Below are 17328 nucleotides of genomic sequence, written 5' to 3'. Positions count from 1 at the left end.
TAAAGCAGGAAGCACCAGTGACTCTATCAATAAAACGGTGGTCAGAGGGAGCAGATGCTAAACTACAAGGACTGTTTTGCTATCACAGACTAGAATATGTTCCGGGATTTCTCCGCATTGCATTGAGGAGTACACCATATCAGTCATTGGCTTCATCAACAAGTGCATCGAGGACGTCGTCCCAACATTGACCGTACGTACATACCCCAACCAGAAGCCATGAATTTACAGGTAACATCCGCACTGAGCTAAAGGCTAGAGCTGCCACTTTCAAGAGCGGGACTCTAACCCGGAAGCTAAAAGAAATCCCGCTATGCCCTCCGACGAACCATCAAACAGGCAAAGCGTCAATACAGGACTAAGATCGAATCGTACTACTCCGGCTCTGTGTTCTGTTAGATGGGTTTTAATCGTACTTCTGACGCTCTTCAGACATGGCTTGTAAACCATTACAGACTCCCAAAGGAAGCACAGCCATGAGCTGCCCAGTGACATGAGCCTACCAGACCAGCTAAACTACTTCTATGCTCACTTCGAGGCAAATAACACTGAAACATGCATGAGAGCACCAGCCAGTGCCCAAGAACACTAAGGTAACCTGCCTAAATGACTACCGACCCGTAGCACTCACGTCTGTAGCCATGAAGTGCGATGAAAGGCTGGTCATGGCTCACATCAACAGCATCGTCACAGAAACCCTAGACCCACTCCAAATTGCATACAGCACCAACAGATACAGATGCAATCTCTATTGCACTTCACACTGCCCTTTCCCACCTGGAACACCTATGTGAGAATCCTATTCATTGACGACAGCTCAGTTCAACACCATAGTGCCCTCAAAGCTCATCAATAAGCTAAGGACTCTGGGGCAAAACACTTCCCTCTGCAACTGGATCCTGGACTTCCTGACGGCCCGCCCCCAGGTGGTAAGGGTCGGTAACAACATCTGCCACGCTGATCCTCAACACTGGGGCCCCTCAGGGGTGTGTGCTTAGTCCCCTCCTGTACTCACTGTTCACTCATGACTGCACGGACAGGCACGACTCAACACCATCATTAAGTTTACCGATGACAGTGGTAGGCCTGATCACCGACGACGACGAGACAGCCTATAGGGAGGAGGTCAGGGACCTGGCTGTGTGGTGCCAGAATAACAACCTCTCCTCAACGTAACCAAGACTAAGGAGATGATTGTGGACTACAGGAAAAGGAGGACCAAGCACGGCCCCATTCTCATCGACGGGGCTCTTGTGGAGCAGGTTGAGAGCTTCAAGTTCCTTGGTGTCCACATCACCAACAAACTAACATGGTCCAAACACACCAAGACAGTCACGAAGAGGGCACGACTAAACCTATTCCCCATCAGGAGACAGAAAAGATTTGGCATGGGTCCTCAGATCCTCAAAAGGTTCTACAGCTGCACCACCGAGAGCATGGTTGCACTGGTTGCATCACTGCCTGGTATGGCAACTGTTCGGCCTCAGACCGCAAGGCACTACAGAGGGTAGTGCGAACGGCCTATTACATCACACAGCTTCCTGCCATCCAGGACCTCTATACCAGGCGGTGTCAGAGGAAGGCCCTAAAAATGGTCAAAGACTCCAGCCACACTAGTCTTAGTAGAACTGTTAGACTCATGTTGTCATTGATAAATCAGGTCCATTAATAACATGTATTGTTTACCATGTTTTCATTGATAAATCAGGTCCATTAATAACATGTATTATTTACCATGTTTTCATTAATAACATGTATTGTTTACCATGTTTTCATTGATAAATCAGGTTCATTAATAACATGTATTGTTTATCATGTTTTCATTAATAACATGTATTGTTTACCATGTTTTCATTAATAACATGTATTGTTTACCATGTTTTCATTAATAACATGTATTGTTGACCATGTTTTCATTGATAAATCAGGTACATTTACATTTAAGTCATTTAGCAGACGCTCTTTAATAACATGTATTGTTTACCATGTTTTCATTAATAACATGTATTGTTGACCATGTTTTCATTAATATGTGGTCCTTCTGTGGCTTAGTTGGTAGAGCATGGCGCTTGTAACGCCAGGGTAGTGGGTTCAATTCCCGGGACCACCCATACGTAGAATGTATGCACACATGACTGTAAGTCGCTTTGGATAAAAGCGTCAGCTAAATGGCATATATTATTATTATATTATTAATAACATGTATTGTTGACCATGTTTTCATTGATAAATCAGGTCCATTAATAACATGTATTGTTGACCATGTTTTCATTAATAACATGTATTGTTGACCATGTTTTCATTGATAAATCAGGTTCATTAATAACATGTATTGTTGACCATGTTTTCATTGATAAATCAGGTCCATTAATAACATGTATTGTTTACCATGTTGTCATTGATAAATCAGGTCCATTAATAACATGTATTGTTTACCATGTTTTCATTAATAACATGTATTGTTGACCATGTTTTCATTAATAACATGTATTGTTGACCATGTTGTCATTGATAAATCAGGTTCATTAATAACATGTATTGTTTACCATGTTGTCATTGATAAATCAGGTCCATTCATAACATGTATTGTTTACCATGTTTTCATTAATAACATGTATTGTTGACCATGTTTTCATTAATAACATGTATTGTTTACCATGTTGTCATTGATAAATCAGGTCCATTAATAACATGTATTGTTTACCATGTTTTCATTAATAACATGTATTGTTTACCATGTTTTCATTAATAACATGTATTGTTTACCATGTTTTCATTAATAACATGTATTGTTGACCATGTTTTCATTGATAAATCCATTAATAACTACCAGCTCACTGGAGGGCCCTCCTCTGAGTACCAACCCCCCCCCTCACCCCCACCAGCTCACTTGGAGGACCCTCTGAGTATCAACCCCTCACCCCTACCAGCTCACTAGGAGTACCCTCTGAGTACCAACCCCCCTCCCCTCACCCCTACCAGCTCACTAGGAGGGACCTCCTCTGAGTACCAACCCCCCTCACCCCTACCAGCTCACTAGGAGGGCCTTCCTCTGAGTACCAACCCCCCCCTCAACCCTACCAGCTTACTAGGAGGGAGCTCCTCTGAGTACCAACCTCCCCCCTCCCCTCACCCCTACCAGCTCGTTAGGAGGGACCTCTGAGTACCCCCCTCCCCTCACCCCTACCAGCTCACTAGGAGGGCCCTCCTTTGTGTTGCTGACAAAACTTTGAGGGTGACTTCGGGACACCCATCAACTTCAGGACACACACATCAACTTCGGGACACGCCCATCAACTTCAGGGACACGCCCATCAACTTCAGGACACACCCATCAACTTCAGGACACACCCATCAACTTCGGGGACACGCCCATCAACTTCAGGACACACCCATCAACTTCAGGACACACCCATCAACTTCAGGGACACACCCATCAACTTCGGGGACACGCCCATCAACTTCGGGGACACGCCCATCAACTTCAGGACACACCCATCAACTTCAGGACACACCCATCAACTTCGGGGACACGCCCATCAACTTTGGGACACAATCGTGACTTGAATGATTTCTTGCGATCAGTGGGACGCTACTGTCCCACCTGGCCAACTTGACAAATTAAATTACTATAAATATTCAACTTTCATGCAATCACAAGTGCAATACACCAAAATAAAGCTTAAATTGTTGTTAATCCAGCCAACGTGTCAGATTTCAAAAAGGCTTTATTCAAAGCAAACCATGCGATTATCTGAGGACGGTGCCCAGCACACAAATCCATAACAAATAATTTTCAACCAAGGAGGTGCGACACAAAAGTCAGAAATAGCGATATAATAAATGCCTTTTGAAGATCTTCTTCTGTTGGCACTCCAAAAGGTCCCAGTTATATCACAAATGGTCATTTTGTTTGATAAAGTCATTCTTTATATCCATAAAAACTCAGTTTAGCTGGCGCGCTTCAGTCAATAATCCACCCAGTTTCCCTCCATCAAAATGCTTTACAAAATGAATCCCAAACGTATCCAAACAAGTCAATCAACGTTTATAATCAATCCTCAGCTACCCTAATACGCAAATAAACAATCAAATTTAAGACGGAGAATCGTTATTATCTTTACCGCAGAAAAATACCAAAGGACGCGCTCTCAATCATGCGCATGAAAACACGACAGACAAAATGGGAGCCACCTAGAAAAACTACAATTTCTGGCTCATTTTACCAAAAAACCCAGCCTGAAACTCTTTCTAACGAATGTTGACATCTAGTGGAAGCCCTAGGAACTGCAAGTCTGGACAGCACCCATCACATCACATAACATAATGTTGACATCTAGTGGAAGCCCTAGGAACTGCAAGTCTGGACAGTACCCATCACATCACATAACATAATGTTGACATCTAGTGGAAGCCCTAGGAACTGCAAGTCTGGACAGCACCCATCACATCACATAACATAATGTTGACATCTAGTGGAAGCCCTAGGAACTGCAAGTCTGGACAGCACCCATCACATCACATAATGTTGACATCTAGTGGAAGCCCTAGGAACTGCAAGTCTGGACAGCACCCATCACATCACATAACATAACATAATGTTGACATCTAGTGGAAGCCCTAGGAACTGCAAGTCTGGACAGCACCCATCACATCACATAACATAACATAATGTTGACATCTAGTGGAAGCCCTAGGAACTGCAAGTCTGGACAGTACCCATCACATCACATAACATAATGTTGACATCTAGTGGAAGCCCTAGGAACTGCAAGTCTGGACAGCACCCATCACATCACATAACACAATGTTGACATCTAGTGGAAGCCCTAGGAACTGCAAGTCTGGACAGTACCCATCACATCACATAACATAATGTTGACATCTAGTGGAAGCCCTAGGAACTGCAAGTCTGGACAGCACCCATCACATAACATAATGTTGACATCTAGTGGAAGCCCTAGGAACTGCAAGTCTGGACAGCACCCATAACATAATGTTGACATCTAGTGGAAGCCCTAGGAACTGCAAGTCTGGACAGCACCCATCACATCACATAACATAATGTTGACATCTAGTGGAAGCCCTAGGAACTGCAAGTCTGGACAGCACCCATCACATAACATAATGTTGACATCTAGTGGAAGCCCTAGGAACTGCAAGTCTGGACAGCACCCATCACATAACATAATGTTGACATCTAGTGGAAGCCCTAGGAACTGCAAGTCTGGACAGCACCCATCACATCACATAACATAATGTTGACATCTAGTGGAAGCCCTAGGAACTGCAAGTCTGGACAGCACCCATCACATCACATAATGTTGACATCAGTGGAAGCCCTAGGAAGTGCAAGTCTGGACAGCACCCATAACATTACATAATGTTGACATCTAGTGGAAGCCCTAGGAACTGCAAGTCTGGACAGCACCCATCACATAACATAATGTTGACATCTAGTGGAAGCCCTAGGAACTGCAAGTCTGGACAGCACCCATCACATCACATAATGTTGACATCAGTGGAAGCCCTAGGAAGTGCAAGTCTGGACAGCACCCATAACATTACATAATGTTGACATCTAGTGGAAGCCCTAGGAACTGCAAGTCTGGACAGTACCCATCACATCACATAACATAATGTTGACATCTAGTGGAAGCCCTAGGAACTGCAAGTCTGGACAGCACCCATAACATAACATAACATAATGTTGACATCTCGTGGAAGCCCTAGGAACTGCAAGTCTGGACAGCACCCATCACATAACATAATGTTGACATCTAGTGGAAGCCCTAGGAACTGCAAGCGGAAACCATTTCACCCTGTTATAAAAGTGGCAGCCATTGAAATCAGTGGTGGGATGACGTTTTTTTTTGGGGGGGGGGGGGTTTAACAGCCATTGAAATCAGTGGTGGGATGACGTTTTTTGGGGGGGATGGTGGTTTTAACTTACAATATTTTAACAGCTTTAGAAACTTAGAAACTTAGTTTTTTATCCAAATCTACCAATGATATGCAGATCCTATCTCCTGGGCCCGAGTAGCAGGCAGTTTACTCTGGGCACACTTTTCATCTAGACGTCAAAATACCGCCCCTTAGACCGAAGAGGTTAAATTGATGTTCCACTTTTAAGTAATACAATAAGCATGACATTCAAATTGCCCCCCCCTGTCGTTTTACAAGATATGAACCCCAGTAACAGTTAAAACATTTATTTGGGAGATAGTTAATATAATAATAATAATAATAATAATAATAATATAATAATAATATATGCCATTTAGCTGACGCTTTTATCCAAAGCGACTTACAGTCATGTGTGCATACATTCTACGTATGGGTGGTCCCGGGAATCGAACCCACTACCCTGGCGTAACAAGCGCCATGCTCTACCAACTGAGCCACAGAAGGCTCTGTTACAGATGTCAACAACAAACAAATCTGACATGAAGAAATGCACTTTATTTTTATATATAATTAGGAACGCCTCTCTATTCTTTTTGGGGAAATTGAGCAAACTCAAAAATAACACAGTGCCTTACAGGATTATTTTCTGTGTGTAAACATCTTACAAAACCCCCTGGCTCTGCTAGAATCAGTCCACTACATGTGTTTAGTACTGGGGGGCCTACATGTGTGTGTGTGTACTGGTATGTTGCATTAATCAACTCCTTATCCAATCAGAACACACCGTGTGTGTTTTCCTACCTATCAGGAGTGTGTGTGTACTGGTATGTTGCATTAATCAACTCCTTATCCAATCAGAACACACCGTGTGTGTTTTCCTACCTATCAGGAGTGTGTGTGTGTAAAAGATACACATTGTTTCAAGTGATCACCGTGAAAGTGAATTTATCAACTATAAGTATCATTACTATTGTACTGTATGTTGTAACGTTATATATATTTTTTTGTTATACTTGAAAAAAAAAAAAAGTAATTGAAAGTGATTCACTTTTGTTGTTGTCTCGATAATAAAATCAACTGGTTTCCGTTCAGCGGATGTGGATCATTGATTTGGTGTCGCCGGTGTGACGTATAATCTAGTGGACGGCGTCTTCAACAACAACAACAACACGGCCACTATGGTAGCTTGCTAGCTCAAATTTAAAAAACGAAAATATTAAAGCTCTTTACATGGTTTCGGTGTATATTAACCACTGTATTTTAAACACACTTTTTGTCGTCTTATCCCGTTTAAATTAACATTTACTCTGTTGTTATTAGTCAGGTAGCCCGGTTTGATAAATTGGCCTTAGGCTAGTAGGCTAAGGCTAGTGGCTAATGCTAACTAGCTAGCTATCATCCTTGACCATGAGTTCACTAAGCTCTCCTCTTGTTAAAGAAGAAGAGGAGGAGGAGGTCTGCTGGACGGAGAAAGAGGGTCTGTGGCTGAATGTTGTCGTGAAAGAGGAGAATCAAGAGGAGGTTGTTACAGTAAAACAAGAAGTAGAAGGTGAGGCTGTTACAGTGAAAGATGAGAAAGACGCATTCAGAGTTAAAGAGGAGGAAGATGTGACTGTAAAAGAAGAGGAGGAAAAGAAAGAGGAGGATGCGGTTTTTGGAGTGAAAGAGGAGATGACTGTCATATCGAAAAAGGAGGAAGAAGAGGAGGAGGAGACAGGAGACCTGATTAACACCAGTAAGTCTTCAGAACAGGGTCACAACATCTGCAGTTGAACTGATGTGTGATTTCAAAAGGGTCAATCTGCAGTTGAACTGATGTGTGATTTCAAAAGGGTCAATCTGCAGTTCCTACATCTGTTTTTGGACTATAAATAGCCGTTGTTTCTTGAAGAATAGAACTTATGAACTTAAACTTTCTTTAAAAAAATTAAATAATGTAGGTTATATTATTTTAATTATTTCAAGGCTATAGCCAACAAAGAAATACGCTCAGCATTTTAAACAACATTTTGTTCTATTAAATCATTACAGTCTGAACTGTATAGCCTATAGCCTGTGAGTTAAATATAAAATAAATGGGGAAAACTAGTGACTTAGTGCCTTTGAATTCATTTTTAGAAACACGAGTTTGGCCAGTCTGGGGCTTCAGGCTCATGCGATGGTGGCTGGAGAATATCCTCTCCACACATGCAGAGCCACTGGGGAAGCTAAACACCCTTCAGGCCACTCTTGACAGGCTGGGCAGAGATGCAGAGCCCCGGGGATGCTAAACGCCCTTCAGGCCACTCTTGACAGGCTGGGCAGAGATGCAGAGCCCCTGGGGGAGCTAAACACCCATTTGGTCACTCTTGACAGGCTGGGCAGAGATGCAGAGCCCCTGGGGATGCTAAACGCCCTTCAGGCCACTCTTGACAGGCTGGGCAGAGATGCAGAGCCCCTGGGGAGCTAAACACCCATTTGGTCACTCTTGACAGGCAGAGATGCAGATTAGAGATTTTTCTATAGATAGGCCAAAAGGTTTTAGGCAAAAATCAAAACGGAAAGCGCTCCTTGAACGTGGGAAAATGCCAGGCCTATTGGGCCAAAAAATCAATTATGGCCTATAGTATAGATAATAAAACCAAAATTAACTAACCGTTTAAGAGATCAGATTTTTTTGGTTTATAAATACTTTGCTACAATGACACACTTAGTTATCTATCTACTTTTTCCATTCTTTTAGCATGTGCATCTAGTAATCTACACCACCATTGCTTTTGGGATACGTGTCTGTTCAGATTATTTAGTTGTGGACAGTCCATCACCACACTCCCTCTCTTGGTCCTCAGTCCATCACCACACTCCCTCTCTTGGTCCTCAGTCCATCACCACACTCCCTCTCTTGGTCCTCAGTCCATCACCACACTCCCTCTCTTGGTCCTCAGTCCATCACCACACTCCCTCTCTTGGTCCTCAGTCCATCACCACACTCCCTCTCTTGGTCCTCAGTCCATCACCACACTCCCTCTCTTGGTCCTCAGTCCATCACCACACTCCCTCTCTTTGTCCTCAGTCCATCACCACACTCCCTCTCTTGGTCCTCAGTCCATCACCACACTCCCTCTCTTGGTCCTCAGTCCATCACCACACTCCCTCTCTTGGTCCTCAGTCCATCACCACACTCCCTCTCTTGGTCCTCAGTCCATCACCACACTCCCTCTCTTGGTCCTCAGTCCATCACCACACTCCCTCTCTTGGTCCTCAGTCCATCACCACACTCCCTCTCTTGGTCCTCAGTCCATCACCACACTCCCTCTCTTGGTCCTCAGTCCATCACCACACTCCCTCTCTTGGTCCTCAGTCCATCACCACACTCCCTCTCTTGGTCCTCAGTCCATCACCACACTCCCTCTCTTTGTCCTCAGTCCATCACCACACTCCCTCTCTTGGTCCTCAGTCCATCACCACACTCCCTCTCTTGCTCTTGGTCCTCAGTCCATCACCACATTCCCTCTCTTGGTCCTCAGTCCATCACCACACTCCCTCTCTTGGTCCTCAGTCCATCACCACACTCCCTCTCTTGGTCCTCAGTCCATCACCACACTCCCTCTCTTGGTCCTCAGTCCATCACCACACTCCCTCTCTTGGTCCTCAGTCCATCACCACACTCCCTCTCTTGGTCCTCAGTCCATCACCACACTCCCTCTCTTGGTCCTCAGTCCATCACCACACTCCCTCTCTTGCTCTTGGTCCTCAGTCCATCACCACATTCCCTCTCTTGGTCCTCAGTCCATCACCACACTCCTCTTGCTCTTGGTCCTCATCTTTGTAAGTCACTTTGATTTTGTACCTGTGTGTTTTATCAGTTTCTATATGTAAAATATTTGAGTGAACTCCATGACAGTAGACTAAGGGGATAATAGAAGCACGTAAATAGACGACAGATGCATTCTGGGCCGGGCCCTGAGCTCGTGAAGTGAAGAGCTACTGGAGCGAAATTGGAGAAAGCCGACGGTCTTCTGGGTAGTTTGGGTGAGACCCAGGTGGTATACCCTCCAGCCTTCTGGGTCGTTTGGGTGAGACCCAGGTGGTATACGCTCCAGCCTTCTGGGTCGTTTGGGTGAGACCCAGGTGGTATACGCTCCAGCCTTCTGGGTCGTTTGGGTGAGACCCAGGTGGTATACGCTCCAGCCTTATGGGTCGTTTGGGTGAGACCCAGGTGGTATACGCTCCAGCCTTCTGGGTCGTTTGGGTGAGACCCAGGTGGTTGTATTTTGACCCAGAAGCCAACAACAGCAGTCTCCAGGCAACAATAGATGTATAAAAGACCTGTCTTGACTTCCTCATAGTTCTACAACAAAGGCTCTGTGACAGACATCGAAATTGAGTTCAGGTGCATCCTGTTTCCATTGGTCATCCTTGAGATGTTTCTACAATTTAATTTGAGTCCCACCTGTGGTAAATTCAATGAATTGAACATGATTTGGAAAGGTGTCTATATAAGGTCCCACAGTTGACAGTGCATGTCAGAGCACAAAAAAGCCAAGCCATGAGGTAGAAGGAAGACAGGACAGGATCGTGTCGAGGCACAGTTCTGGGGGAAGGATACCAAAAATGTCTGCAGCATTGAAGGTCCCCAAGAACACATTGGCCTCAATCATTATTAAATGGAAGAAGTTTAGAACCACCAAGACTCTTCCTAGATCTGGCTGCCCGGCCAAACTGAGCAATCAGGGGGAAGGGCCTTGGTGATCAAGAACTCAATGTTCACTCTGATCATCATGTCTGGAGGAAACCTGGCACCATCCCTACGGTGAAGCATGGTGGTGGCAGCATCCCTACGGTGAAGCATAGTGGTGGCAGCACCATGCGGTGGGGATATTTTTCAGCGGCAGGGACTGGGAGACTAGTAAGGATCGCAGAGCAGCCAGAGCCTGAACTTGAACCCAACCGAACATCTCTGGAGAGACCAGAAAATAGCTCCCCGTCCAATCTGACAGAGAGGATCCTCGACTTCGCCGATGTCATCTACAAAATAGCTTCCAACACTCTAACTCAGCAAATTGGATGCAGTCTATCACAGTGCCATCAGTTTTGTCACCAAAGCACCATACACTACCCACCACTGCAACCTGTATGCTCTCGTTGGCTGGTCATTGCTTCATATTCGTCGCCAAACCCACTGGCTCCAGGTCATCTGTAAGTCTTTGCTAGGAAAAGCCCCGCCTTATCTCAGCTCACTGGTCACCATAGCAGCACCCACTCGTAGCACGCGCTCCAGCAGGTATATCTCATTGGTCACCCCAAAAGCCAAATCCTCCTTCGGCCGCCTTTCCTCCCAGTTCTCTGCTGTCAATGACTGGAACGAACTGCAAAATCACTGAAGCTGGAGACTCATATCTCCCTCACTAGCTTTAAGCACCAGCTGTCAGAGCAGCTCACAGATCACTGCACCTGTACATAGCCCATCTGTAAATAGCCCATCCAACTACCTCATCCCCATACTGTTATTTCTTTTATTTATTTTGCTCCTTTACACCACAATATCTCTACTTGTACACTCATCTTCTGCACATCTACCATTCCAGTGTTTAATTGCTAAATTGTAATTATTTAACCACTATGGCCTATTTATTGCCTTACCTCTCTTATCCTACCTCATTTGCGCACACTGTATATAGACATTTTCTATTATATAATAGACTGTATGTTTGTTTGTTCCATGTGTAACTCTGTGTCGTTGTTTGTGTCGAACTGCTTTGCTTTATTCTTGGCCAGGTCGCAGTTGTCAATGAGAACTTGTTCTCAACTAGCCTGCCTGGTTAAATAAAGGTGTTCTCAACTAGCCTACCTGGTTAAATAAAGGTGTTCTCAACTAGCCTACCTGGTTAAATAAAGGTGTTCTCAACTAGCCTACCTGGTTAAATAAAGGTGTTCTCAACTAGCCTACCTGGTTAAATAAAGGTGTTCTCAACTAGCCTACCTGGTTAAATAAAGGTGTTCTCAACTAGCCTACCTGGTTAAATAAAGGTGTTCTCAACTAGCCTACCTGGTTAAATAAAGGTGTTCTCAACTAGCCTACCTGGTTAAATAAAGGTGTTCTCAACTAGCCTACCTGGTTAAATAAAGGTGTTCTCAACTAGCCTACCTGGTTAAATAAAGGTGTTCTCAACTAGCCTACCTGGTTAAATAAAGGTGTTCTCGACTAGCCTACCTGGTTAAATAAAGGTGTTCTCGACTAGCCTACCTGGTTAAATAAAGGTGTTCTCGACTAGCCTACCTGGTTAAATAAAGGTGTTCTCAACTAGCCTACCTGGTTAAATAAAGGTGTTCTCAACTAGCCTACCTGGTTAAATAAAGGTGTTCTCGACTAGCCTACCTGGTTAAATAAAGGTGTTCTCGACTAGCCTACCTGGTTAAATAAAGGTGTTCTCGACTAGCCTACCTGGTTAAATAAAGGTGTTCTCAACTAGCCTACCTGGTTAAATAAAGGTGTTCTCGACTAGCCTACCTGGTTAAATAAAGGTGTTCTCAACTAGCCTACCTGGTTAAATAAAGGTGTTCTCGACTAGCCTACCTGGTTAAATAAAGGTGTTCTCGACTAGCCTACCTGGTTAAATAAAGGTGAAATAAATACAATTAAAATAAATAGACGCTACTGCTGTTCATCACTTGACTGTCTTATTAGTTTAGTACTATTAGTTAATGCTAGCAGATATCATAGACTTCCAGTCACTGTGCTAACGGATTAGCTCGCAAATCTACCACTAACGTCCCTTCAATACTGGACACAGAGACCAAACTGGTATCCGTGAGTTAATCTGACTGGGGAAGTGAATGGTTCTTCTTGTTCAAACTGGTATCCGTGAGTTAATCTGACTGGGGAAGGTAAATGGTTCTCCTTGTTCAAACTGGTATCCGTGAGTTAATCTGACTGGGGAAGTGAATGGTTCTCCTTGTCTAAACTGGTATCTGTGAGTTAATCTGACTGGGGAAGTGAATGGTTCTCCTTGTTCAAACTGGTATCCGTGAGTTAATCTGACTGGGGAAGTGAATGGTTCTCCTTGTCTAAACTGGTATCTGTGAGTTAATCTGACTGGGGAAGTGAATGGTTCTCCTTGTTCAAACTGGTATCCGTGAGTTAATCTGACTGGGGAAGTGAATGGTTCTCCTTGTTCAAACTGGTATCCGTGAGTTAATCTGACTGGGGAAGTGAATGGTTCTCCTTGTTCAAACTGGTATCTGTGAGTTAATCTGACTGGGGAAGTGAATGGTTCTCCTTGTTCAAACTGGTATCTGTGAGTTAATCTGACTGGGGAAGTGAATGGTTCTCCTTGTTCAAACTGGTATCCGTGAGTTAATCTGACTGGGGAAGTGAATGGTTCTCCTTGTTCAAACTGGTATCCGTGAGTTAATCTGACTGGGGAAGTGAATGGTTCTCCTTGTTCAAACTGGTATCCGTGAGTTAATCTGACTGGGGAAGTGGGTAAATGGTTCATTAAAGGTTAGAAGAAATGTGTAAAAAAAGAAAAAAAAAAGTTCGTAAAATAATTCACTATATTGACTTTGTGTGACTTTGTTGTCCAAACAGGAGAGAGACGTGACTATCTTGGGTCCTCCGGGGAGCCTCAACAACAACATGATGCTGACGAGGTTGAGAAGAGTCTCTCCACGTCAGAACACATCAAGAAACACCCGCAGAGATTAATCCATTCAACAGAACTTAAAAGACATCAGAGAATCAACGCAGGAGAAAAATCTCATAGCTGTGATCAATGTGGGAAGAGTTTTGCTAAGGCGGGAGGCCTGGCAACACACCACAGAATACACACGGGAGAAAAACCGTACCACTGCTCTGACTGTGGAATGAGCTTTGCTACCTCAAGCCAGCTGATAAGACATCAGAAAACACACACAGGAGAAAAGCCTTATTGCTGTGATCAGTGTGGGAAGAGATTCATTCAATCAGCGAACCTGACCGTACACAAGAGAATACACACCGGAGAGAAACCGTACCACTGCTCCGACTGCGCGAAGAGCTTTTCTACTTCAAGCGGATTGATAACACACCAGCGAACACACACAGGAGAGAAGCCTTACCACTGCTCTGACTGTGGAAAGAGCTGTACCACCTCGAGTGCACTGATATCACACCAGCGTACACACACAGGAGAGAAGCATTACCACTGCTCTGATTGCGGGAAGAGTTTTGCTACTTTAAGCAACCTGACACAACACCAGCGAACACACACAGTAGGAAAGCCTCATAGCTGTGATCAATGTGAGAAGAGATACTCCCATCTAATGTCTCTGATTAAACATCAGAAAATACATGAAGAAGATCCAGACCTAGGTAGAAGAACACAGAGTGTGGAATGATCTCCAACACCAGACCTGGGTAGTAGAACACAGAGTGTAGAATGATCTCCAACACCAGACCTGGGTAGTAGAACACAGAGTGTAGAATGATCTCCAACACCAGACCTGGGTAGTAGAACACAGAGTGTAGAATGACCTGGGTAGTAGAACACAGAGTGTAGAATGATCTCCAACACCAGACCTGGGTAGTAGAACACAGAGTGTAGAATGATCTCCAACACCAGACCTGGGTAGTAGAACACAGAGTGTAGAATGACCTGGGTAGTAGAACACCGAGTGTAGAATGATCTCCAACACCAGACCTGGGTAGTAGAACACAGAGTGTAGAATGACATCCAACACCAGACCTTGAACCAGCTTGAACCAGCTAACAGAACATTGAACCAGCTAACGGAACATTGAACCAGCTAACAGAACGTTGAACCAGCTAACGGAACGTTGAACCAGCTAACGGAACGTTGAACCAGCTAACAGAACATTGAACCAGCTAACAGAACATTGAACCAGCTAACGGAACATTGAACCAGCTAACGGAACATTGAACCAGCTAACAGAACGTTGAACCAGCTAACAGAACGTTGAACCAGCTAACGGAACGTTGAACCAGCTAACGGAACATTGAACCAGCTAACGGAACGTTGAACCAGCTAACGGAACGTTGAACCAGCTAACGGAACGCTGAACCAGCTAACGGAACGTTGAACCAGCTAACGGAACATTGAACCAGCTAACGGAACGTTGAACCAGCTAACAGAACGTTGAACCAGCTAACAGAACGCTGAACCAGCTAACAGAACGTTGAACCAGCTAACGGAACGTTGAACCAGCTAACAGAACATTGAACCAGCTAACGGAACATTGAACCAGCTAACGGAACATTGAACCAGCTAACGGAACATTGAACCAGCTAACGGAACATTGAACCAGCTAACGGAACATTGAACCAGCTAACGGAACGTTGAACCAGCTAACGGAACGTTGAACCAGCTAACAGAACGCTGAACCAGCTAACAGAACGTTGAACCAGCTAACGGAACGTTGAACCAGCTAACAGAACATTAAACCAGCTAACTGAACAGTGAACCAGCTAACGGAACATTGAACCAGCTAACAGAACATTGAACCAGCTAACGGAACATTGAACCAGCTAACAGAACAGAACATTGAACCAGCTAACGGAACATTGAACCAGCTAACAGAACGTTGAACCAGCTAACAGAACATTGAACCAGCTAACAGAACATTGAACCAGCTAACGGAACATTGAACCAGCTAACAGAACATTGAGTCAGTTCTACATATTCATACACTGCTCCAAATGTCATGTTGTTGATAAATATGTAGTTCTCTTATATTTTAGTTGAATCTGTATTTGTCTTATACAAATCACACCGTAATACCTGAGGGTAATGATTTTTATTTTATTCAATTGAGTATTGTAACAAGTATAAAAAAGCTCATGTGTTTGAGAATGAGTCAACTGTGTTGGGTGTATTGTGAGGGTCAAAAGAGAGAGAGAAATAGACAGAGAGAGAGAGAGGGCAGGTGGGTAAGAGAGAAGGAGAGAAATGGACAAGAGAGAGAGAGGGAAGGAGAGAAGTAGACAGATAGAGAGGGTAATCATAATAATATTATATAAATATATATAAAACCATAATCATTATGCTTAATTCTACGTCAAAAAATATGTTAATTTTTCTGCATATCTCTTGGTCTGTCTGTATCCTCCTGACTGGTGGTTCTTTCTGTTAAAGAAAATAAATATGCTTCTCTGCATCTCTGCTAAAATCTGGGTAAAGAGTGACATGTGTGAGTCTTATTCAGTACCTTTAGTAAACGCCAACTTCATTAAAACACTAGGTGGCTAGTAGTAACAACAACACAGAAACAACTATATATACATATACATACTATATATATATATTAAAACACTAGGTGGCTAGTAGTAACAACAACACAGAAACAACTATATATACATATACATACTATATATATATATTAAAACACTAGGTGGCTAGTAGTAACAACAACACAGAAACAACTATATATACATATACATACTATATATATATATTAAAACACTAGGTGGCTAGTAGTAAACAACAACACAGAAACAACTATATATACATATACATACTATATATATATATTAAAACACTAGGTGGCTAGTAGTAACAACAACACAGAAACAACTATATATACATATACATACTATATATATATATTAAAACACTAGGTGGCTAGTAGTAACAACAACAGAAAACAACTATATATACATATACATACTATATATATATAATAAAACACTAGGTGGCTAGTAGTAACAACAACACAGAAACAACTATATGTACATATACATACTATATACATATATTAAAACACTAGGTGGCTAGTAGTAACAACAACACAGAAACAACTATATATACATATACATACTATATATATATATTAAAACACTAGGTGGCTAGTAGTAACAACAACACAGAAACAACTATATATACATATATATACTATATATATTAAAACACTAGGTGGCTAGTAGTAACAACAACACAGAAACAACTATATATACATATACATACTATATATATATTAAAACACTAGGTGGCTAGTAGTAACAACAACACAGAAACAACTATATATACATATACATACTATATATATATATATATATATTAAAACACTAGGTGGCTAGTAGTAACAATAACACAGAAACAACTATATATACATATACATACTATATATATAATAAAACACTAGGTGACTAGTAGTAACAACAACACAGAAACAACTATATATACATATACATACTATATATATATAATAAAACACTAGGTGGCTAGTAGTAACAACAACACAGAAACAACTATATATACATATACATACTATATATATATATATTAAAACACTAGGTGACTAGTAGTAACAACAACACAGAAACAACTATATATACATATACATACTATATATATATATATATATTAAAACACTAGGTGGCTAGTAGTAACAACAACACAGAAACAACTATATATACATATACATACTATATATATATAATAAAAC

At 42.7% G+C, this 17328-nt stretch overlaps 1 protein-coding gene across 1 annotated transcript; it reads left to right on the top strand.

Moving 5' to 3' along the window:
- Window positions 1–7114: 7114 nt before the first annotated feature.
- Window positions 7115–14284, top strand: LOC127917963 (zinc finger protein 239-like). The gene is made up of 2 exons (XM_052501120.1): window positions 7115–7642; window positions 13478–14284. The coding sequence occupies exons 1-2, from the start codon at window positions 7315–7317 to the stop codon at window positions 14263–14265; spliced, it is 1116 nt and encodes a 371-aa protein (XP_052357080.1). The 5' UTR covers window positions 7115–7314; the 3' UTR covers window positions 14266–14284.
- The last annotated feature ends 3044 nt before the right edge of the window (window positions 14285–17328 follow it).

This window comes from Oncorhynchus keta, unplaced genomic scaffold (genome assembly GCF_023373465.1).
Source record: "Oncorhynchus keta strain PuntledgeMale-10-30-2019 unplaced genomic scaffold, Oket_V2 Un_contig_1253_pilon_pilon, whole genome shotgun sequence".
Classification (NCBI taxonomy): Eukaryota; Metazoa; Chordata; class Actinopteri; order Salmoniformes; family Salmonidae; genus Oncorhynchus; species Oncorhynchus keta.
This window is presented reverse-complemented; position numbering and strand designations above follow the sequence as displayed.